At 42.2% G+C, this 24,278-nt stretch overlaps 1 protein-coding gene across 4 annotated transcripts in view; it reads left to right on the forward strand.

The window, feature by feature from the left end:
* The window catches only part of DOCK4 (dedicator of cytokinesis 4), a 446,778-nt gene continuing 422,500 nt past the window's right edge, over positions 1–24,278 (forward strand). For all 4 annotated transcript variants that reach the window (XM_075600022.1, XM_075600024.1, XM_075600026.1 and 1 more), the window contains exon 1: positions 1–1,038. In XM_075600022.1, coding sequence (XP_075456137.1) covers positions 1,002–1,038 — 37 coding nt within the window. In that variant the 5' untranslated portion in view covers positions 1–1,001. The remainder of the gene's footprint in view (positions 1,039–24,278) is intronic.

A 24,278-nucleotide genomic window follows, 5' to 3' on the forward strand; every position in this document is an offset into this window, starting at 1 on the left:
AGCTGTAGCCCGCAGCGTTGGTTTTAGCCTAGTTACATCAGAACAATGAGTCCGCTGTCGGGTCGCGAGCGAGAATCAGTGCAGAGCGGCGGCACAGGCTGCAGCCCATAGACATACACAGGGTAAAGGGCGCGTGCTCCTGCACTGAGACACACACGGCAAAGAGCACCAGCTCTGACACAGGAGCAGAGACTTGCAGCAATACGTACACACACAGGGGATAGGGATCGCAAGGGGCAAGCAGCACAACGCAAATAGCATTTCACATGCAGGCTCAGGGGGTAGAGATAGCAATACATTGGCACACAGCAGGGCATGATCAGGGAGCACAGGCATCTGATACACAAGCCAGGATCCTGCACCGAATTTAGGTTTACAAATTAAATGAAGCAATATATGCACATAGAAAATAGGACCAGACGCATAGGCAGCAAGACATCAGAGGCAGCGCAGGCTGTGTTACACAGACATACAAAAGTCAGTACCAGGGGGCACAGAGAGCACTGCACATACACAAGAAAGCGCTGGCAGCACCGTACCCACAACTCGGCATAATAAGCAGTCATACAAAGGCAAACACAGACCAGGACCAGAGGAAGCAACACACAGAGACAATACAATACACAATCACTGGCAGCGATACACTAGCAAGTTAGGATCAGCTGGCACAGGCATCAACATACAGACACATACCCAGCAAGGAAATCTGCAGTGAGGGGGAGACTGTGTTAACTGAGCCCAAGCTGATCACAGGAGAGGCACACACATGAGCCTCCGCTATACACAACCTCCGTTACACTGACAACAGACATAGTACTACTACACAAAGCAGCACACACAGAGGTGGGGGGAGGAAACAGACTGGGCAGCAGCAGGGGGCTCTGTCACTGCTGCCGGAGGAGAGGGGGGAGGGCACAAGCTGGCTGGGCAGCACTGTCACTGCTGCCGGAGGAGGGATGTTGTTCTGCTCCTGAGCCACAAACAACCAGTTAACTGCAAACATGTGGATACCTACAGAGCACGAAAAATACGGCGTCGGTGAGTTAAATGGTTAAACTTTTCCTTCTGCGTATTTTCCATGTCATCCATTCGTTTGCATTTGCCTTTTTTGTGAAGCCTTGCTGAATGCTGGGGGTCGTATTGAGAGGAATCATTACTGCTGCTTGTAGTGAGGAAATTAGATACATAGTTGCATTGATTTATTTCTGATAGAGATCTGAGGAGCTTCAGGGCTGGGAGCTCAGATGTCATTTATTATTTTACTATTATATAGAGTCACACCACTTGACAGTATAAATATCAGCTGATAAGATACATAGTATAAAGATGCAATACTGCCAGCCACCCCGTGGAAGTAACCCTTGAAATAAGGCTTGCTGAGCTTACAGTCTAATTAATGTGCATTAACCTTAGATATGCTGGATTTGCCTGCAGGGTATCACACTGTCTACGAATGTGTTATACACCTCTCCAGCAAGGGTTAAGTAGGTATACCCTCCCTTCAGTCGATGTTTTAAATACAATACAACTCAAATGCTTGTTTTGATCCCATCTGCCATTGTTAATGTTCATATTTGTGTAAACTACACAGCATGTTCCATAGGTGTAATCTTTGGAACTTTGAATTAAAACAAAGGCAGTGTGAATCTGTGCTGGGTTGGCATGATAATAACTAAGTGCTAACAAAGAAGTAGTGCCAAAGATGGGTATATAGTGGATTATTTCATAAAGTATTGGCTGCCAAACCAATGGGGAAAACCCCAGCACCATATTTATTAAAGGAACCTCATTAAAATACATTGGATTTTTTTGTTTGTTTAATAATCTGATTCAGTTCATTTACTCTGGTTTGGCACCTGGGAGACTATAGTAAAGAACCTTCATAATGATCAAGCAGGGATCCTGAGAAAATCCTCTAGCATTTATGTTGAAATGTATTTAACCAGGACTGAATATACTGTATGCTGATTTGCAATATCTAAATCCTCAATAAATGTATCATGTATTATACTGCATGCAGTGCTATTGAGTCTGGCATCTGAATTCTACGATGCCTGTTCTACCAATTATATATTTAATCTGCCATTGTCTCTTCCCAATGTATCTAATCTGTCATACTGCTTAATCTATCTATGTATGTAACCTATCTACCCTGGTTTCTATAATCTGTTTTATCTAGACGTGTGTTCCCTGTATATATACACTTATTTGTCCATTTTACCTATACGCCTGATCCCCATTTCTCCGGGTTTTGTAGATAAAATGATGCATTTGGTAGGTCTGTCTTTAATTTTATATTTGTAGCCTTTGAAGCAGACTCGTAAGTAATGTAAATAACATAAAATAATATTCTCCTTATCCTGTGAGTCTTGGAAATGGGACATTTCTCATAACTGACTGCGGTGTCAGGACCAGGGTTTCCTTGCATTGTTTCTCTGCTGCCTTTTGTTACTGCTATTGTTTGTTTGTGCTGAGGGAAGTGTTGTGATTGTTGACATGATGTGAGGTCTGTTGTGTTCAATGGGATGGCATTTGCTAAGCCCCGCCTGGTTCTCTCAGCAAATGGGCCTCTGAAACCATCACAGGGATCCTTTGTACTTTGTGACACACATTATCAGAATATATTACTGCTTGCTTTAGCAGAGGAAACAATGGCTATATATCAACTTGCAAGTCCACGGTCCATTAATTTGTATGGCACCAAAGCGGTTCATCTTGTTTGAAGATAATATACAGATATCTTCAATATCCACTGCTCATTTCCTATAGACCCACAGCCATCTGCTTTGGTTTCTCTGCTGCATTTCATGCTCTTTTCAATTTAATGATAGTTTTGTAGAAAATGATGTTGTCCAGAAAAGAACCTTGTTTATTTTGAGTGCATTTGGTTATTGAAAACCATTGCAATCGTTTTAAATTGGCCTCCTGATTTATTTATTTTGTTCTTTTAAACCCTGTATTGAAAAGAGAGGATACGAATGAGTCTGCTTTCAGTCAAAATTGCTTTAATAACAGTAGTGACTTCTGTTAGAGCTCTGTTTCAGAAAACTTTGGTGGGGTGGAGAGAACAATGCAAAAGAGGCATACAAGTGTATTGTAGGAAAGTTAAATATTACTTTACAGCAAATAACATACTGTATGCAATTTCCGCCCAATAGTGCACCACTTCAGCTGGTTTGTGACAAACAGTAACCTCTGACCCCACTGTGTGATTATGTAATCATTTGCTTGTAACTATACGTGTTGTCCAACTGTACAGCTTCATACCTCTTGCAGTCTCATTATAAATAAACATGATTAATGAGATAAATAACTGTAGCCCCTTCATTTCATGAAGGCCCAGAATGATATTACTAAGCAACATCTTGCAGGCCCTCTACCTAAAGGTGTTAATCTATGGCTTGAGGGGATCCCAGATGTTCTTAATGTATTATAGTGGATATCGTTAACACTGAATTTCTTGGTAGTTGTCTGTCCCAAGTGACAACCGTATATTTGATATTGATTAGTTTGACGTGTTCTGTCGTAACTCAGCTGAGCTGAGCTGAGCTTTAAAAAAACACTCGGGGATTTCTTGGAATGGCATGTGAAAAATCAAGTAGAGTATTTTTATTTTCCGCAGCACTCCCTTTGCATATTTTGAGGATATAGTAACATCGCAGGGAGCTGTCTTTGTCTTTGGTGCTGTTTAGTTTGTAGCAATTATTCTGTGTTCATTGGTCAGAAGTTTTGTTTAACGTTTTGAAGTTAAGATGATGTTAACATGAGGGCTAGTTAATTTCAATATGTTTTGTACCAGTCTGTGTTACTCACAGCTAGGAATAATAAACTTTGAAAACAATCATGTATTTTATATGAAATGGCCAATACAGTAGTTGATCTTTAACAATTACATACTCTGAGTCAGATTTTGGAACAAGTCAAATTATTACTTTGCCCATGTCTTCTTTTTTCTGGTACAGAACACTTGCTATTTTACTTTTTTTTTTTTTGTAGTTTTGGACAGACGGTTTCAGAGTTTGTAAAGTTTTTTCCCCCTCTGGATTAACAGTGTTCCTGTAGGAAGCCAGAAATACTGGTTATCTCTCCACAGTTATCCCCCCAAAATGCTTCCAATCTATTCTTGTCTCTGGGATGCATTTCCTCTCCCTCTTCAGTATTGTCAGTTTCACTGCATTGTGCAATGGAACAAAAAATGATGTGGGTTAAAATCTCTTTGCATCTACCTTGATAGATAGACGTGAATATGAAGTCATCGGTTATATATACAAGGTTTCAACCCATGGTCTTCTACATTTTATTCTTCAATTGGGGGCCATTATAAGACATACTGCTTTGATTAGGGGTGATATATAATTGATGGAATAATGTGCTAACAAAGTCACATTGTGTAGGGATCAGTAATAAAACAGTTTTGAAAACATTCCAAACAGCATTTTTATTTTGTGCAGCAGTATTTATTGTTCTTAGACTAAAAACATTTTTTTTAAAGGGCTTAACAATACAATGTGACTGGCATGCAAAAGGACATTGCAAAGTTTGCAAGCCTTTTGCAATGTTTACCGACTGATTTGTTATGGTTTCTTTGATTGTTTTTCTTTGAAACTAAAGATAATTAGTAGGCGAGGGACTATTATCTGACTGAACATGGTTAATTTAAAAATACTTCTTTGTCCTTAATCCATCATATGAGTGCACTAGACTCAAACATTGAAGGCCACACACAACTTTTTAATGTCACTGGTGGTATTTGGACCATTAAGATTAAACTGCTTTCATGTAAAATTATGAAATATCAAATGATAACATAGGCTTTAGCAAAAGCAAAACATGCCCGATTAATGAATACAATGTTCAGCTTTGTGCAGCAGAATTGTATCCACGCCTACAAAAAATGCTTGTTAGTCTGCCGCAGGCATGGTGTGTGTGAAAGCATCCCACACTTAAGACAACATTCTATGTTCCGCTTGGGAATGAGACTATAGCAATAAAACTCATTAGACAGTATGACTACATATTTCCAACCCTATAGAACTTGTTTATGGAAAGGAGAGAATAAAAAACTGTACTTGGATCCTCCACTGATGTATGCTTCCTCCAGATTGGAACCAGGGTTCTAGATTCCTGATGCTCCCTCACACAGTAACCTTACGGCTGGTCAGCACACGGATACTTCTCTTGCTGCATATTCTGCTGTTTTCATTAATCTCTACAAATATGTTCTGCCTATTGCTGTAACTAGCCACTTGGGAAATTGTGGGGTTTAGGGCAGTTTCTAACACACCTCTGTGACAAAGTGGAGGATTTTTGTCACCTTTTTGCCTACTGGTGTTTCATGTGCCTGGTTTCTAGTCCTGTCCAACTTCACAATAAATAGCTAGCTGCCAGGCTTTATCTGCCTAGCCCATAAGAGTGTAACTGCGTAACCCAGGCGTGATTGCATATATTTTTTAATTTTATTTATAAAAAATGAGTTACCTCTCGTTTCCAAGTATGTCCTGTGCACCGAGTTTTAACAATACATGGTTACATTAAAATAGCAGAGGTTATACATTCAATTCACAGACATTTCATGGACAGATAGAGTTTGAAAATTGGTACAGGGGATAAAAGGGCTGGTGAGTTTCATTTTGAAATAGAGAAGCTTTAACATCAGCGAACAGCAGCAAATGGTTCACACCCTTTAGCTGCCCTTCTGCTGCGCCAAAGGCTGTCCACCTTTGGGGCGACGCAGATGTACACTGAAGGGGTTCAGATTGAATGCAGCTGCAAATTCAAAGTTTTATATCCTCGTGGCTCATTAACATTCCAGTGGGTGGGGCTGACATTCCACAAAGTACAAGCAAATGTTAACCTTTAGCACTCTGGTCCTGTGTACAGGGGAGCAGCTCTTGAGGAGCCCCATCAGGCGTCCGTCTTTGGGGCGACGCAAATGTACACTCTATGTAAGTTGTGTCATGTGGCAGCTGCAGCTTAATGAAAATTATTTTATTAAAACCAATTTGCAAACTATAGAAAGACCTACACAATCTTACCAACTCAAAACCCAAACTCACAGTATTATAGATTTATATATTTAATTCTGTCAACTATTCTGTCAACTGGAGCCAAAAAGGGAAAATGACCTCAAATATATAACAATAAACAAAGAAGCCCCAATATACACAATCTATATGACAAATCATTTAATTATTTTCTGTATGTTTTTTCTTCTCATAAGTATGAGTCATTTTATTCAATCTTTGGCCAAAACATATCGTACCTGCAACCACGTCAGGGTAGACCCTTTCTGCAGGTACCTACCTACAACTGCCTCTTTTATACTGTGTCCTTTGTATTTCCTCTTCTGCGAAGAGGAAACAAAACAATGGTCTAGTCAATAGCATGGAATCTGTGACATGTAGGAGGTGCCTAAGGGTTCACATTCAGGAGCTTTCTGTGTGCTACAGTGCAATAAAAATTGATTAAAAACCCATAGTGCCCTGATTAAATATAGTGACAATTTTTTTGGTTGCAGGAAAATATATAAATACTTCTCACGATTATTGCTGCAGCAAAGGTTGTTCCTACCTTTTTCCTGAGGGAAGAAATTGCTCAGTGGATTACTACCCCCAGGAGAAAAGTGAGAGCAACCTTGATATGTTTTGATCCAAAAATTGTACTGAATGACCCATACTTATGCGAAGATAAACATATAGAAAGAAACACACAGTGTATGTACCTCATTGCATGTCCACATCCAGAATTGCATGTTTGCAATTTCATTACTATGTAGTTTTATGAATATTGGTACTGACTTTTAGAGCTTTTGCAGGTATGTGCACCATTAAGTGTTTTCTCCTAGTCATGTAGATTTGTTGTAGGTTGTGATACCTTTTTTCTGGACCAACACGATAATTCTTTATAGATTAAATTATCGTGAGCATAATTTCTGAAAACTCACAGGTTTCTTCTTCAATGGCACAGTGGAAAGAAAGAAAGTTTATGTACATACTGTACTGAGTTAGTTTTTTTTTTTTTTTTTACGTATTTCTTGAATATAAATTCCATGGTTTCTGTGTTTTATATCATCATTATCTTCAGCTCTTGTCAATCCACTGCTGCATGAAGGACATCCCAATGAACTCGCAGGTACTGCGGTTGCAAGCCGGTCTTTTCCACGTTATTCCAACAATTTTGCTGATTTCATCCTCTCTTCTTACTTTTGGTTGTCGTCTTGGTATTTTAATTTCCCTTGGAATCCAGTCGAGTACAATCTTTGTCCAACTATGGTCATTTCTTCATTTTGTATGTCTGGCCCACTGCTATTTTAATTTCTTTACCCTTGTCATGATGTCAAAGATTTTTGTTTGGTTTGAGATTCATTCATTATTTTTACTGTCTCTTTGGGTAATACCCAGCATACATCTCTCCATACTTCCTTGTGTTGTCTGAAGCTTCTGAATTATCTTCGCATTTAGCGTCCACGTTTCACAGCCACACCTGAGCACAAGCAGAATACAGTGGCCGAAAACTTTCCTCTTGAGTCACAGTGGAAGATGGAACAACAAAAAACAAGACCTTCTGCTCAGAACTCAACTTACTCGGAACGAATTAGGTAGTGATTAATTAACTGAAATACACAGATGGGGGAGGTGCATGATGATAGGTAGGTAGTTAATACTATTCAAACACACACACAATGATACCTATTAATTGATATGCACTCAGTACCAGTCAGCTAATGTATGTTCAAAATAATGTCAGAGATACTGTGTATAATGAAAACCTAAAAATTAACTTTTAATAAATAATTTAAGATATTGCACACAAAATGATTACACCTAAAACCAATAAATGCAGGATTCCTATAGCTAGTCTAAAGTCATAGGTTGCCTTGAAAGATTTTTTTGTTTCATCCCAATGCACTCCATGCCATCTGAAGTCTTCTTTTGATTTAATGCAAAAGGTTTACATCCATTGTTACTTGCTGGCCAAGGTAGGGGTATAGTCTTGTATGTGATCCAGTTCTTCTTCTTTTTTTTTTTAACCTATTTTGATCATTGTAGAGTTGACACATTGGTCTTGTAAGGCTGAGGCCACACTGCACGTGCCTGCACACCCGCCTTGCGACCTGGCGGCACGTGCAGAGCGCTATATAGCATGACGAGGGGGCGGGGCCACGACACCGGCCAAACTAAAAAAAAAAACATGCCCACACACACACACACACACAGCTCAGCAACTTCTCCCCCCACCTCTCGCTCTCTTCCCCCTGCTTCCCGCCTCTCTGATTGGCTCCCTGCCACACCACGTGACGCGTCGCCGATCAGGATCACAAACTGGTTGTAGCCCCTGCCGGCTGACATGTCACCGTGCGCAGTGAACCTGGGAGCGAGGAGGGACTGGGGACAGCCAGGGAGCAGGTAAGGGGCTGGTGAGAGGCGCGCGTACGGCCGCACGCACCGCTGGCTGCACTGGGGACCTAGCTTTAAGTTTCATATGGAGACCCACTGTCTTTCTTCCGGGAGTTCTCTGATTTGTTGATTTTGATCCCATTTTCTTCCCAATTCAATGTATTGAACAATTCTTCAAGTGCTGCTGTGAAAAGCTTTGGGGACAAGGTGTCTCCCTGTCACACTCCCTTGCTGATCTTCATCTTACTTGTATCTTCATGTAATCTAATGTTTGGGGCATTATTGTAAATGTTCCTTGTAGCGTTAATGCCTCTAACCTGTTCAGTTGTGTTAACAATACAGTAACCAAGGGGTTAACTTTCAGTTTCAAATATCTATTTTTCCATGTCTCCTGTGAGGTTACCCAAGTTAACGTGGTATAAAGGATATAGATGCACAAGAGATGTGACATGATTTCTGGGTTATCTGAAAGCAGCAGTCCAAGCTGCGTTTTTCCCCTTTAATATGTTGATCAATACCAATATCAATCCACGCCATGATAAGTAATTAGTTAAGTTGCCGATCGATCAGCGAAGATTCGGCTCAGGGGTTCGCTAAATGGCTGCAGAGGAGTACTGACTCAATATCTGTGACTTTGTAAATGGCTGTTAATGAAACAAAAAAGGCTTGTTACTGTACATTATAATACATTAAAAAGTAATTCAGAGTTATTTTAAAAAAATACTATAAGTATGTAGTACTAATAGTACTAAACTGATTTATTAAAAACAAAAACACACATGTTGGATATTGCTTAGTCTGCAGCTTGAAAAGGGAATTGTGTCAATTCCGGTGATTGCTTTGGTTAGCAAATGAGAGGTAACAGAATGAGCACTCTGTCTTTCCTTACATACTACTGTGAAGCGCTATGTACATTTATGGCGCTATATAAATAAAGACATTCAATACAATATTTAAGAATGTATGGTAGTTACAATCTGATAGAATTCACAAGGATACAAAGTATAGACTTGTGGCAGACAAAGGCAGATGCGTGTAACAATACCAAATATGACAGGTTGCCTGGGTTGCATATGTCAGATATTTGTTTCCCCTCAAGGATTAAAATTAGCTCCATCAAGACAGCTGTCCAAACGTGCATTTTAATTATACAAATGCAAAGGTGAGTGTAGCATTATTCCGCCATAAATGTCACAAAAGATTGATGAGTGGGAAATAAGACACACCCAGACAAAATATGCAGTGCTGTACATAGTGAGTCCCTGGTCCGAAGAGCTTACAATACAATTTTTGGTGCTTCAGGCAACTGTATGTTGATAAACGGCAGTACTGATAAATGGTGGTAAACGCTACTAGTGTCTTTACTAATGTGCAATGTATAATGTGAAAGTGACACTGGATCATGCAACATATCTAAAAATACTTTGAATTCAATAATATGTGTCAATAGTGGTAAATGCAATAGGAAATGTTAGTTATAGCAGCCATGTACAGTCCACTGATAATTCTAAGAATCAGAAAACATCTACAGCGAAAATTACTAATCTGGTGCTAATTTACATGCAAAAAGTCAAATATACGTGAGTAAATATGTGATCTTTGGTAGAATGTGAACCGCCAGGAGGAGATGAAGGCTTCAGGAGGAGGTATAGAATACTGTTGTGCAGGTGATGCTCCAAGGGGATCAAGCGATGTGGATGGTGAATATAGAAAAAGCAGATAAAGTGCAACACTGTGCGATGTAAAACAAGCTGCAGATGAATACTAGAAGTGATGGAAAGGAAAAAAAGAACAGCGCACAATATAGAGCTGAAAACTAGTGACACAATTCATATAATGGTGAAAATGTAGAAATCTATATATTTCTATCTGCCCTTGCAGCTGTGGTTTTGGTCTCTCACCCCTAGACATCTGCAGATGAAGACTAATTGAGATTAGCCTCTCCAATGACGGAGAAATGCTAGAGAATAGCGCACAGTAAAAAGTGCAGCTCTATGACCTAGAGCAATTAGTCAGGATTTTTTTTTAAATATAAAACAATTCATTTAATTAAATGCTATAAAATACAAGAACAAACCCCAAAGGAATTCTTCATTGTCATGGAGTGTAAAATTGGACTGCTACTCACAAGAAGTTCCTTTGGTACAGGCTGGTGGATATCAGGCAGGTTCCGGATCTCAACTGATCAACACAGTTATGCCGCAGGGGCTCTGACGGGCATCTTTCCCGACTCTCACCAGTGGCGTGAATGTTCTGTCTCCCCAAACGGACGCGGCTCTGCTGTTTCGGCGTCTGGGTGGATCCTCGTTGGTAGCGTCTTGGGCTCCGCCTCTCTTGGACGTTTGTGCGTGTGATGCACTATGGGAAACGGAACATATCCGGATGAATCTCTCCTGATGAATTAAACCTTAATTGAGCAGGAGAGATTCATACGGGTGTGTCGTTTCCCATAGTGCATCACACGCATCGACGTCCAAGAGAGGCGACGGATGCCGAGCAACAGAGCCACGTCCATTCGGGAAAATCACAGGGAGAGCGGACACTGGTATTTGAACCTAGTTCACCCACTTCAAAGGTAGCATTTTTATCTCTAACACACTCCTATCTTTGCGATTGACTTTTCTTATCTGCTTGTTGATTTTGCTAGTTCTTTTTATCCAATTCACTGTCTTAAATGTGCAATCCAAGCAATATCCTACATGTGTGTTTTAAAAAAATAAATAAATCAGTTCTGTCGTATTAGGTAATACGCACTATAAAAAAAAATTCAATTCGACCCTTACTATTATTTGAATGAGTATTCTGCCCATCCTTTGATTTCTATAGCAGATTTTAACCCACCTCCCCAGCAGTGCAAGATCTTGGCAACACTTTCCTGTTTTGTGATCATTTGTTGCCAATATTTCCAGCAATTTGAGCAGTAAACTGTGACCATAGATAATGTTACCTTAATAATATAAGAATACATTGTAACTGCTGTTAGGTTGACTGGAGGATTGCTTGAAACAGAAAGGGAGCCATTTAGTGATCCCTGGGAAGCAGGGCCTTTGCTGATTGATTACGGGAGAACGAATCGATCTGCATCTTGGGTAATTGTTTTTCAATTAAGGTAATCAAAGGCTGCATATAGAAGAAAAAAAGATATATCATTTTTTGTTCTAATGTGCTGCTTAGAGAGCCTCTTTAATATCAGCATACTTCCTGACATAATTACCTATCTGCCGCTTTGCTTTGGATACTTTGGTTAGCTGATCCTCATTTCTGTCCAGGGCTTCTCCTGTAATGCTGCCTTTTAAATATGCCATTTCTCGTGTGCCCTTGTCCAGCTGTTAAATTCTTCTTCCTAGATTGTGATAATCATTATTCTGCCCATGCAGCATTCCCTGACAAATATACCCAGCAGCTGACCACACTGGCCTGTACCTAATTCCAACCATCCTCCTCCAGCTCTTAAAAGCATCCATGGGAAAGAATCAAATGCTGGTCATCAATGTGGTTTCTAGAGCAGCAAGGGGAGGCACAGCACAAAATCTGCCTCTGGGTCTTAAAGTTATATATTATACAGTACCTAAGGGAAAGGAGCTACATGGGCTAGGAGTAAATTCTTATTTTTAAAGTATAGCATCTTAAGTGGAGGGGATTTTTGTTGTGGTTGTACAACATAATGTGGGTACTTCTGCTTGTTGAACGATTAATCACTATTCTCATTTTAATGCTGCTGCTGCCAGGATCATGATGACGTCATTGCTGGGAGCTGCAGTTACAATTGGGACCGGCCCCAGTGATGTGAATGGAAGTGAAGTCAATTCCACTTCCATTCCTGCTCGAATGAGTTCTCCCCCTAGAAAATGAGCATTCATTACACTTCTAATAGCTTTCTGGTAATTCAAATACTTGGAGGTGTTCTTATGATATAATCTCTAATCTCTTCATGATAAGACTGTAAACTTCTGTATATACAATGTTTGATCCTGACTTTTATTGCTGTGTGTTCATTTTGCTGCCATTGTCAACAGCATAATGAGGAAGAACGATAATTATCTAATAAACGTAGCATTGCTCATACATGGAGAAAATGAGAACTTCTTTATTAATAAGTCAGGCACACTTCACCCCCTCAAAATATAACCCTCATATCTTAGCAGCATTCAATAACAAGGAGCTAGTCACATCACAGCCCATGCCTGTTTGTACATTGGCAGGCCCAATTGTAAACAATTTACACCTTTCTCTCTAATAATGAGGTGGAAAGTACCAGTACAGACAAAATTCGTGGCGGCACCAGCGGATAGAAATATAAAATACTTGGGAGGCAGTCAGAATTTGTTGGAGCCAGTCTTTTGATAAGCTGGGCGGTGGGAGGGTGTTTTGTGTTCGCTACCCACCCATCAGTTGCTATGTGCTGCATTGTGTGTCTGTGACACATTACAGACACACATACTGTGACACACACCCACCCCTACACTCCCACATTGACACTCTCATAGTGACACCTCAACACTGAAACACCCACACTGACACCTCCACACCCCCACACTGAGACATCTGCACACTGACACACCTGCACACTGAGACACTCTCTTTCCCCTGCCACAGTGGGATATGTGAGTATCGGCTGGTTATGTCAGTTTGTGTCTATATGTATGTATGTATGTATGTATGTATGTATGTATGTATGTATGTATGTGTGTGTTAATAAAGTTGTGATATGTATACCTTGAGAAAGCGCTCTCTAAAGCGTGAAACATTGGTGGGGCTCTCCATTGCCCTGTTTTTCCATGACCAATAAATAATCTTTTTATGGGATACGCACCCTCCTTTCTACTTTTTTGATACCAACAGTAGTGCTCTTCCAGTTTTTTCTCCTTCTCTACTAGCATGTTGGAATTAGTAGGAATTATGAGCAGCAATCCCAGCAGCCAATCCGATTTCCCCCCCCACTGCTCCGATCCCCCCCTTCCGATTCCCCCCTCTGCTCCGATCCCCCCCTCTGCTCCGATCCCCCCTCCGATTCAACCCCCCCGTTCCGATTTCCCGTGTGCGAGTGCCTGTGTGTGTGTGAGTGCCTGTGTGTGTGAGTGCCTGTGAGGGGCTGTCTGCAGTCTGTAGTGCTGCGTGATGGTCCCGCCCCCTCACATCATGGCCGCGCCCTCCCACCTGTTTTGGCCACGCCCCCGTGCTGGAAAAATTTCACCACAGATCGCGGTGCAGTGAATTGCACGCGCCACCGGCAAGCAAGGCGGCCGTGCAGGCGTGTGCAGCGGGGCCTTAGCCTTACAAGGTATGAGAGACTGTGCAAAGCCATGTACATAGTCAACTGATGTAAATTCCTTAAGAGCTGGACAAGGAGGGTTACACATAATTATTATTATTTTTTCGTTATGCCTTTCCCCCCCATGGATTGACATTGACATTGAAATTAGAAATGTTTTTGTTTTGTTGTGCTCTATAAAAAGTACACAGTTTTGAATTTTGATTTCAAAAGAATATGCTGTACGTGCCGTGACAGCATCATACGAGACACGTTGCTGTAGATTGAATAACATTTGTTGTACTTGCTAAATACCTTGTAATTGTCTCTCTTATCATTAGCATATTACTCCAATCTTTCAATCATCCATTTATTTCCAATATTGAAGCAGCTCTCTCTCTAGTACGTCTTCTCCTTTCACTGAGCGCCACATTTTCTCTCTCTCTCTCTCCCTCTCTCTCTCTCTCTCTCTCTCTCTCTCTCTCTCTCTCTCTCTCTCATGCAGAATACTTGTTTATGACCTTGTTACAATTCTGTTTTGTTCTTCATTCAGGATACCTTTGGGAAACATGTTACATTTTAGAAGCAGGTCTGACTAAAATTACCAATTGAGCATGTAATAAAATATTGGCCAAGTGCTGCCCTGCATGTGAATAAACAAGTCTCAACACCAACTGAATTCTTATAATTTTTACAATTTCCCGCTTCACCTCTTCTGATAGCAGCGAGTCTCTCTGTGGCAGTATCCTGACATGACTTCTGCATGTGGCATCATGATTGTTTGCCATGCTTCTGTCTTCCAATACTTATTCCTGTGTATGTGCACACTGTGGAATAAAATCACATTTGGAGTAACCAGATGTCAGTGTCGCCAAAACACGGCTAAAGAATTTTATACAACAGACAATGAATGACATAGGTCCGTGAGCACCGAAAATGTGGTCACTGTTTCTAGCTCAGTGTTTTTCAACAAGGGATACTAGGATCCCATGGGTTCCACCGGCATCCCTAAAGGGGTCCCTGCAATTTTCAGTTAATTAGTTAATGGTACCAAATACAGAATAATTTACAATATATCTAATCTGAGACACTATTAGAGATGGTTGGGGTTCCTTACAATGCATCATATCTCAGCCGCGCTATTAGAGAGGGTTGGGGGTTCCTTACAATGCATCTGATCTCAGATACGTTATTAGAGAGGTTTGGGGGTTCCTTACAATGCATCTGATCTCAGACGCACTATTAGAGAGGGTTGGGGTTCCTTACAATGCATCTGATCTCAGATACGTTATTAGAGAGGGTTGGGGGTTCCTTACAATGCATCTGATCTCAGACGCACTATTAGAGAGGGTTGGGGTTCCTTACAATACATCTGATCTCAGATACGTTATTCCTGTGTGCTCTGTCATCTTTATTTTGCAACTGCTGGTGTTTGGCTGTCTTTACCTCCATGAGAGACTTGGTAGTAACCCCCTTTCCATTTTTATAATTTTTTAGTTTGAGTTATGATTGTTTTCTTACACCAGATAATGAGTAATAGTCTGTTATGCCTCTTGCGAACTCATTGATAAAATGCATCAAAGTAATCCAAAGAGGTCTGAGGTGTGAGCAAGGTGCAGCGGTGAAATATTGTCACTACGAAGGCTGTGCCTGCATGTTCTTTAAACAGGAGATCATTTCTCCAGTGAGGAAACACAGAAAGAAATATAAATATATTGTATATTGTGAGCTTATGAAATTGAGACTTAAAAAATAAAAAATCGTTTAAAAATGCGCCTATTAAAATGATTGATATCCCTCAATGGTATTGGAATATTTCTGCAAGTCATTCACCTAAATCATTTTGTGAGGTGCCAGTACATCATTTCTGCAAGCAGTCTTCCCAGAGGTAAATAAGGAGTCTGTATTATTCTGGCTGTCAAGAATTTTCTCAGATTGTAAACCCATTGACTAACATCATTTGTGGTTCCTGTATTTATTCCAGAGGTGTATAATATATTTGCATATTTATTCTAATTCTTACCTATTTGATTCGGCAGCTCAGACTTGCTAATGCAAACAAAATGAAAATGCCACAACACTTTTGTCTCTGAGTTGTTGAAATCTGAGTTAAGAGTCTCGTGTGAAGTGTTGGGTGTCAGGGGGTCTCTTCACGTACTGTCGTTCTGCAATTGTTAATTCTCACTCGCTGCAATAGGAGAATTTGGCTGTTAAAAAAAAAAAAAAAAGGTGCACATTACATAGATTGGTGGATAGATCTCCACGCGGTTTCCCAAAGTAAAATCAGTGGTCAACGTGTGATAGTGCTGTGTGATATAGAGTGCAGTACTACTTCTTTCATGTATACACTTCCAATTCTTCCTTTATGTTTTGGAACAGATATATTGTATACATCTATAAAGTATGGTTCAAAGAGCTACGTCTAAATGTGTAATATATTTAAATATTTTTGTATATCAGGCACAGTACAAATACTTTTTGTTGGAGGTTTCTATGACCTCTGAGTAAAAGAGACATCTCCCCTCAATATAGATGAAGCTAGCAGGTAGTACAGCACAGGGCTGCTCAACTCCAGTCTTAAAGCCCGGCCCCCCAACAGGTCAGGTTTTCAGGATATAGAGCTTCTGCACAGGTGGCTCAATCAGTCCCTGCTTTAGCACAGGTGGCTCACTCAGAGGCTCAATCTTTGACTGAACCTCTGATTGAGCCACCTGTGCTGAAGCTGTGGTATCCTGAAAGCCTGTCCTGTTGGTGGTGGGAGGGCTTGAGGACTGGAGTTGAGCACCCCTGGTATAGCATGTGGCAGCGATATGGTCTGTGGAAACGTGACAATGTGAAACATATCCTGTTTGGTGCATTCACGCAGGATAACACTATACATCGCTCAGATGATAACACTAACGTCTTTAAACGACAGAGGTTTTCTATATTGAATGGAGTTGTATTCTGTAGATAATTTAGCGGTAAATCTGCTTCATCAACGATTTGTGTATCACACATTTTACTTGCATAGCAGCCAAAAGCAATAAGAAATGTGCACATTACAGCTTTTTATCAACTGTTTCCATGTTTGTGTGGGTCATGCACTATTTGTAGTTGCGCTGTGTCTAGACGGGGCTCATGTCAAGCAAAACAGTATGTAAACAGAAAGAGGCCACAGGAATTGCAATAAAAACGTACCATGGCTTTTGCTACAAAGAGAAAAAAAAAACATATCCTGCTAACAAGGGCATCTGCAACAGAGCATTTACGTTGCTGAAAGGATTAGTTGGGACTTTTCCTTTCCAGCTTGTTAAATAGCCATGTGCACATATTATTCTGATAGGTGAAGCAGTTTGAATGCCAATATTTTAATCTGTTATTTGTCCAGATATTTAAACATTAGTTGCTTTGTGGTTGGTTTTAAGCATGGAAGAGTAATTGCCAGAGTACGCTAAGCTGCAAAGAGTTGATTAATTATATCCCAGGAGCCTAATTGCAAAACGAATAGCATTTGCTGGAATGGAAATAGTGCAAAGTTCTGGTAGCCATATTGGTCCTGGCCACAAGAAGATGATGTGCAGGTTGTGATTCCTTTTAGTGCACCAACACTAGAGTTTTTCATAGTTGAAGGTATAGTTTGCAGAGCTTTTGAAACCTCTGTGTACTGTATTGAAGAGAGATTCAGTACATTACACTTGAAGAAGAAAGGTTTCAAAAGCTTTGTACACTGAGACTTCATCTATGGACAACTCTAATGTTGGTCCACTAAAAGGTATCGCCACCTAATTCAAATCTACTGGAATGGAAAAAACAATTTCATTGCAAGAAACATAGCACATTACAAATGTACTGAGGTGCACTGCTGCATGACAGCATCTAGACATCATTTGGGAATAAACTTGGTTAATATTTCTCTTAGACCGTTGTACTGTATTAAGAGGCACTTAGGAGTCGAGGACGCCTTGTAACTCATGAGCTCTCTGTATTTAACTTGGCACCTAATGAATATCTTCTGATAATTGCAACAATATAAATGTCATCTCTTGTAACAAACAGTATTATGTGTGCAGCTAGAAAGCTACTGCATACAGTAAGCTCTGGTATCCTCAAGAGGCCGCAGTGATAATTTTAAAGTAATTAGAAACAGTGCTGATGGCTTAACATTCCTGGAGCGTGATTATCGTGCACTGGGCAGCATTCTGGCACGGTACAGGTCTATTCATATGGGGGGTGGGGGAATGTGGGTGCATTCTGTTTGCTGTAATCAAACAGAAGTCTTAGACAAATCTTTTCATAACTGTGTTGGCATTATTCTGGCTAAACATGTGCATCTTCACCCAGTGCATTGCTTTCCAGTGTGTTAATAGCGACAGAGGGGTTAAAAAAACAAACTTGTGATTTATTTAGATAAACAGGGTAATTGGCTAATATTACGCAGTACACTCTGTAATGAGACCTTTATTTTGTAATTAGCACTCGCAGGAATGCCTAGATGTCGAATGCTCGTTAAACAGGATAAATGTCTGACGACCGATACTGCAGATAATGAGTACCTTCACCCTCTCATTTCTGGTAGGGCTAGCATTTCATTACAGACTTCCAGTACTGAAGGTATTCAAGTGTTAAGGGCATTTTGGTCAAGTGGTCTAACTGCTAGACCTTCTGTGTTATGTAATTGGATCACTAAATTAGTGTTTTGAAAGAGTGATGTTTTTGTCACGGTTGTTGACCAAAAACTATAGGGTTCTGTGAGCATACGTTGTTCTAGGTACATTTGTTAGTTGTTTAAAAAAATGGGGAAAACAATATATGACAGTGTTTTATTTGAAGGCAGCACTCCCTCCAAAGATAGCTTTGGTGAATACCATATTAAAAACCTAAAGATTTACAGAAAAGTGATTTGTTTAATATTTTTTTTACTTGAGATAAATGCAAATGCTTTTTAGAGGTAATATGTCACATTGATTTTTCTATTGACAACCCCTTACTGAAGAAAGGACCTGAAAAGCATTTTGGACTTTTTCTACCAATCAGCATATTTGCCAGTAGAACACGTTTGGATCCTTTAATGATAATTAATTATTGTCATTATATTTAAGTATAAATACTCTGATAAGAAAGTACAGTTTAGTTATTGGCTAACGGCTGAGGCTCACTGCTTCTCTGACAGCTCTGTTTACAGTTTTGTAATGATTAACTTGCACTATACTATTCACAGTCTGATTTTATAACGACCGACATTATTTATGTTAACTGTAAGATATGAAATAGAAGATGGGAAATTACAACTTTTGTCACGCAAGGCAAAAAAAAAAAAAAACATATCTGCGCCACTAGCGTTTCTAACAAGTGAAATCGCTGTCTCTCTGTGTCTCTCTCTCGCTCTCAATTTATCTTTATCTACTTGCTGTCTTTTGTGTTATGACTTTACCCTCAATATTCAAGGTAGCGAGAAGTGGGTGAACAGATAATTATGCATATACTTGTATTCACGTAAATGGCATTCCGTGCATCTTTAGCCCTGCATGTGCTTCTCACTATATTGCACAGGGGCAGTATACTGAGTTACAGCTGCTTATTGTTGGTTTTTATAGAGTTGGAAGTTGACTACAGACAGACAGAGGAAGCATTTGAATGACATACCTGTGCACCTGTCATTTAGAGCAGCGGTGCACAAAGTGGGGGTCGCAGGGTTTACAGAGGCCCTGCGCGCGCTTCCCGAAAGCATTTAAATTAATGCCGGGGAGCTGCGGGGCCCTCTGTAAACCTTACTTACCTAGATTCAGACGCTCCTGGTGACGCGTCGCCATGGCAACATGCGTCAAATGACGCCACGGGGTCATGTGTTGTCATGATGCCAGGACGTCTGAATCAAGGTAAGAGGGGGGAGGGAGGGCGTGAGGAGAGAGGGAAAGCCAGCAAGGGGGCACATGGAAAAAGATTGGGCCATCCTGATTTAGAGTCCCCATTTACATTAGGGTGGGGGAATCCTTAATTCCTTAGATACCAAAACTGCCATGTGTAGTGCATGTTTCCCCACCCCGTGGGAGATATGGCGGCTACGGTGTATGTGCTGCTTTACCTGCGGCTCACAGGAGGCCTGAGCCTCCGCTGCTGGGAGCCTGGGGTGTATCGTAATCGGTACCGCTTCCACCTGCACGGGAACCTACTATGTGGGATAACCCCATACAGGAACCCCATACAATAAATCACACGCTGGTACGCATAACAGTTTTATTGCATACGAAAGAATACTGAACATATGAGCTTGTAGGTGTCCTGTATGTTGAACATATATATATATATACACAGCTCCCCACACCGTGCCCTCCAGTAACCACCAACCGGTGTCCACATACAGGTGACAAAGTCCTGAGGGGCCCTCGGGCACCCAACAACCCTGTTGTCCACGAGTAACAACTCCCACCCAAATGTGTGAGTCAGCGCTGCCCCCACTAACGTGTTTATAGCTGGTGCACTTGTATTACCTGCCAGGTGCTCCGACACCTGGTAACGCCACACTGAAGGATAAGATCCAGCGACGTTTGTGGTCAGCGACGACGTCCGCATCCACGTGGGGTGACTTCCCGCAAGGAGTGTATCACCTTTGCAGATAGTCTCTTAGTATGGTGGTCTGGTCCCAGACCACCAGCCCGCAGCTGCGTCCTGACTGTGTCCCTGAGCTGGGGTGCTTAGCGGGCAATGTGCCTATCTAAGGGCAAGTCCCTAGCGTAGCCACAATCTATGTGGGAGTCTGTGCCTAAGGGGTCTCTGGCCTAGTACAGGGGTTATGGACACCCTGCACATGCACACCCTATCCCTTCCTCGTCCCAGCTCCGACTGGCGTGCTCCTCTGCGCGCGAAAAGTATCATTCTCCAGAGCAGGAGAATACGGCCGCGCTATTGGCTGCTGCAGCCCATGTGGTCCGGCGCCATAGTGCATCCTGGGGGCTGTAGTCCCCTGCGGATCTATTCTTTTTTATGGCCGCTTCGCGCGCCTACACTGCACATGCGCGGCATCTTGTGTATGCGCAATCGCAACCAAGATGGCAGTGCCCTGCAACCTCCAGCAATCGAGTCACCTGCAACAACCTTCCCACGCTCTCCCTCTGCCTCTGCTGCCAGACGCAGCTGCAACCAGAGGTAGGGGGGACCCAGGCTATACATGTGTTCGCTTTTAACAAGACTACATTTGCTTAACCGACTCGCTGTCAGATGGAACAGCATATTATTGCTTTACAATGTGTTACTGACCCTTCTGGAAGCAAAGTGTTTAAAAAGGCAATTACATTGTGTAGCCAGGTAACCCCCTGGGCTACTAATTTCCCTGCCTAACACATAAGCCCTGGTACCAGCACAGGCAATGTTGGGGTTAATCTCTGCCCTACTACCTAGAAGTGACAAGGGGGGGGGGCCAAGGCCGAAGTACTGCCCATAATAGGGGCGTTGACCTGGGGACCCTCCCCTGGAACAAAAAGGGGCTGCAGCTCTAAATGTAGTGGTTCTGTCTCTCTCACTCCTCAGGCTGTGTCAATACAGCCTTCGCCTGCGCTGAGGTGTGCGCGTCCATGATGTCACCCGCGTGACGTGGATGCATTTTCAGGACATGGTAGATGCGCCGTGGAGGACGTCTGTGACATCACAGAGCTGGTTTGCTCTCATTGGCGAACCGCTCGTGACCTGCCCGTCGCGCCGAGAAATCGGTTTCAACTGATTCCTCGCGCAAAGCGCGCCCACTCCTGCTGTCGCCTGCGCGGTCTGAGTACGATCAATGCCTTAAGGCAATGTGATCGTGCCACGCACAGACGCCTCCGCGCGGTCTTCGACAGCATGGACGAACCCTCAGTGAGAGAGGTGTGTTGTTCCCTCTCCCCTCAGGGGAGTGGGTGTGTGTTGAGTTCCAGGCCTTCCCTCCCTCAGGGGAGTGGGTGTGTGTGTGTGTTGAGTTCCAGGCCTTCCCCCCCTCAGGGGAGTGGAAGCAGCTACCCCATGCTCCACCAGGGAGTGTGGGAGATTGGGATAGACCTTTGTGGCCTCAAGCCCTGGGGGAAAGAGATATTGTGTTGATGCAATACTGTAATCTATTGCTGTGCTGAATAAAGCGCGAGTTCCTGTTTTTATACTCCTGCCTGAGGCTGCAATCTGTCAGGGGGAGGCAAGATGTTTTCCACAGGGACTGCAACCTATCTGCGATTGGCCCTGTGGGAATGGAGACACTGTACCATAGGAAAAGAGAGCTGCGGATCACCAAAAGCCTGGCCCAACTAACATCAGCGGAAGCTCAGGGCCTTCTGTATACGTGAGCACCACAACACCAGGTGGCAGTGAATCTCCTGTCGGGTGGGGAAACACTGGTTATAATTGCAAAGTTGTTTATAGGTTTTTTTTGTGTGAGCCAAATGGGACTGTCTCTTTAAATCATCAAATTAGTACTTCTTTTATTTAGAAACTATAAATTACAAGCATGGGTGAGCTGTATGGGTTAGGCTACGGCCCCGCTGCCTGTGCTGTACGCGCACCTGCGAGACTGGCGGCGCATGCAGCAGAGTTCCCCAGTCTGTAGTGAGCTGCAGGCGTAAAGACAGGGGGGGAGAGGGGGGTGGGGGGCCTGACGGGGGCGTGGCTGTGATGTCACCCGGCAGGTTCGCTCTAATTGGCTGAACCGTTGGGGTCGTGGCCTAGCGCTCCGTCGCGAGTCCTGATCTCAATTCTCTTAAACTCCTGCTCTTATCTCGACGCATCGCGGCGCTCCCCCTCGCAGTGGGCCCGGGCCCATTGTGGGGCGGCTCTTGTCCCTGCAGCGTCCGCCACAGCGGGCACTGCAGTAGCCAGCGGAGACCTGGCCTAAGACTCATTTGTTTGTGATCGGTTACTGCAGGGATGGGCAACTCCCAGTCCTCAAGGGCCACTCACATGTCAGGTTTCCAGGATATCCCTACTTCAGCACAGGATGCTCAATGAGTGGCTCAGTCGAAGCAGGGATATCCAAGAATGGTTGCCAGGTGTCTGGTATTGAACCAGACTGTCCTGTATTTGGACACTCTGTCCAGTAAAAAATAAGAGGTAATACTGGACATATGTGTCCGGTATTACCTCTCTTTACATAGTGGCCTGACTGATTTGGGGGGGGGGGGCTGTGGGCTTTCCCTGAGGAGGGAGAGAGCTGAGCTGTTGCTAGGAGGCTGGGAAGCTTCCTCCATCCTGATTGGCTGATGCTAGGTAATGCAGCCAATCAGGAGGAGGTGTCAGGAGCCTGGGGGTGTGGCCAAGGAGAGGAGGAAACAGCATGGAGAGGTGTGTGTGTGTCTTGAGCGCGTCGCACCTTTCATCATTGTGGTCAGTATTTTTGGAGAAGCCACCTGGCAAACCCTAAAGTGTAAGATCTTTGGCCACAGAGGATCACAAACAAGAAAGTGTCACAGTGTTTCCAGCAGGAGACTGTGCTGGGCTGCAACTGTAACAATATATAATGTTATCCTAGTAATATAAGAATACATTGTAGCTGCTGAGTTACACTGACTGAAGGATTGATTGAAACTGAAAGGCAGCCTTACATGAACCAGGGGAAGTAGAATCTTTGCTGATCGATCAACAGGAGAACGAATCGATCGTTGGTGTAAAGTAATTAGTTTTCATTAAATACCATTTTTTATTTAACGTGCCATGTGAAATGCTGCTTTTAAAGACCATTAAAGTGGTATATTTGATGCTCTCTGTGACTATTACTGATAAGCTAGGTCAAATAGTATAACAACTAGGGTTGGTGTAAGTCCATTCATCCATATTTTACAGTTCATATCTAAATTTGATTGGTAAAATGTAAAATACACACTGCAATACATGTACCGAGTGGCAAAGACGATTATACATATGTTTAACATTGAGTATAGCATTTCTTTACTTTTCATAGCAAATCTAACCACTTTTTATAGTACATCTTGCTTTTTTTCTTTATGACAGGGTGGAGGGAGGTATTGTAGACCCAGGGTCAGGATTCATAGAGCACCAGTACGGGTAAGAGCAACCGATCCAGCGTTAACATCTATTCAAGTCGGCTGACGCTGGATCGGATGGACACATTCAAGATGTATGACCTGAGAAATGTGTATGGCAGAACCTTTCACATTTTGAAAAGTAAAAGGTTTCTAGTAGAAAAAGATGAATGAGAAGCAAACAAGGTTAACTAACGACAATATAATGTAGGGGTAAGTAGATTGTGATGGAACATGTCATGTTGAATTGTATTTCACAATAAGCATGTGGAAACCACAAATTAGAATGACACAGCTGTATGTGGTGAAAGAGAGCCCAAATATCATCAGTCACAATTGAATTCAAGCCACCCGGCTTCTGTCCAAATGCTTTGCCAGCTTAGCTACTTGACCACCTGCTTCTTCTTTCTGTTCAGTTTGCAAATGTGGTATATTTGTTCCTCTTCTGCCTTGTAAAGCAGCATGAATGTAGAGAACAGGGTATAAAATCACTTGCCTACTGTTAATAGGTCTGACTGGATTATGTGATGGCACAAGGAGTGCTGTTGAAGATATTTATTTTCCTTAGGAGGCTGTCGGGTTGCCTTTATGTTGCTAATCGCCAGTAAAAATTCCTTGCTAAAGAAAGCATCACAAAGATCTTGGGGACAATTTAGC

Source organism: Ascaphus truei, chromosome 5 (assembly GCF_040206685.1).
Source record: "Ascaphus truei isolate aAscTru1 chromosome 5, aAscTru1.hap1, whole genome shotgun sequence".
Lineage (NCBI taxonomy): Eukaryota > Metazoa > Chordata > Amphibia > Anura > Ascaphidae > Ascaphus > Ascaphus truei.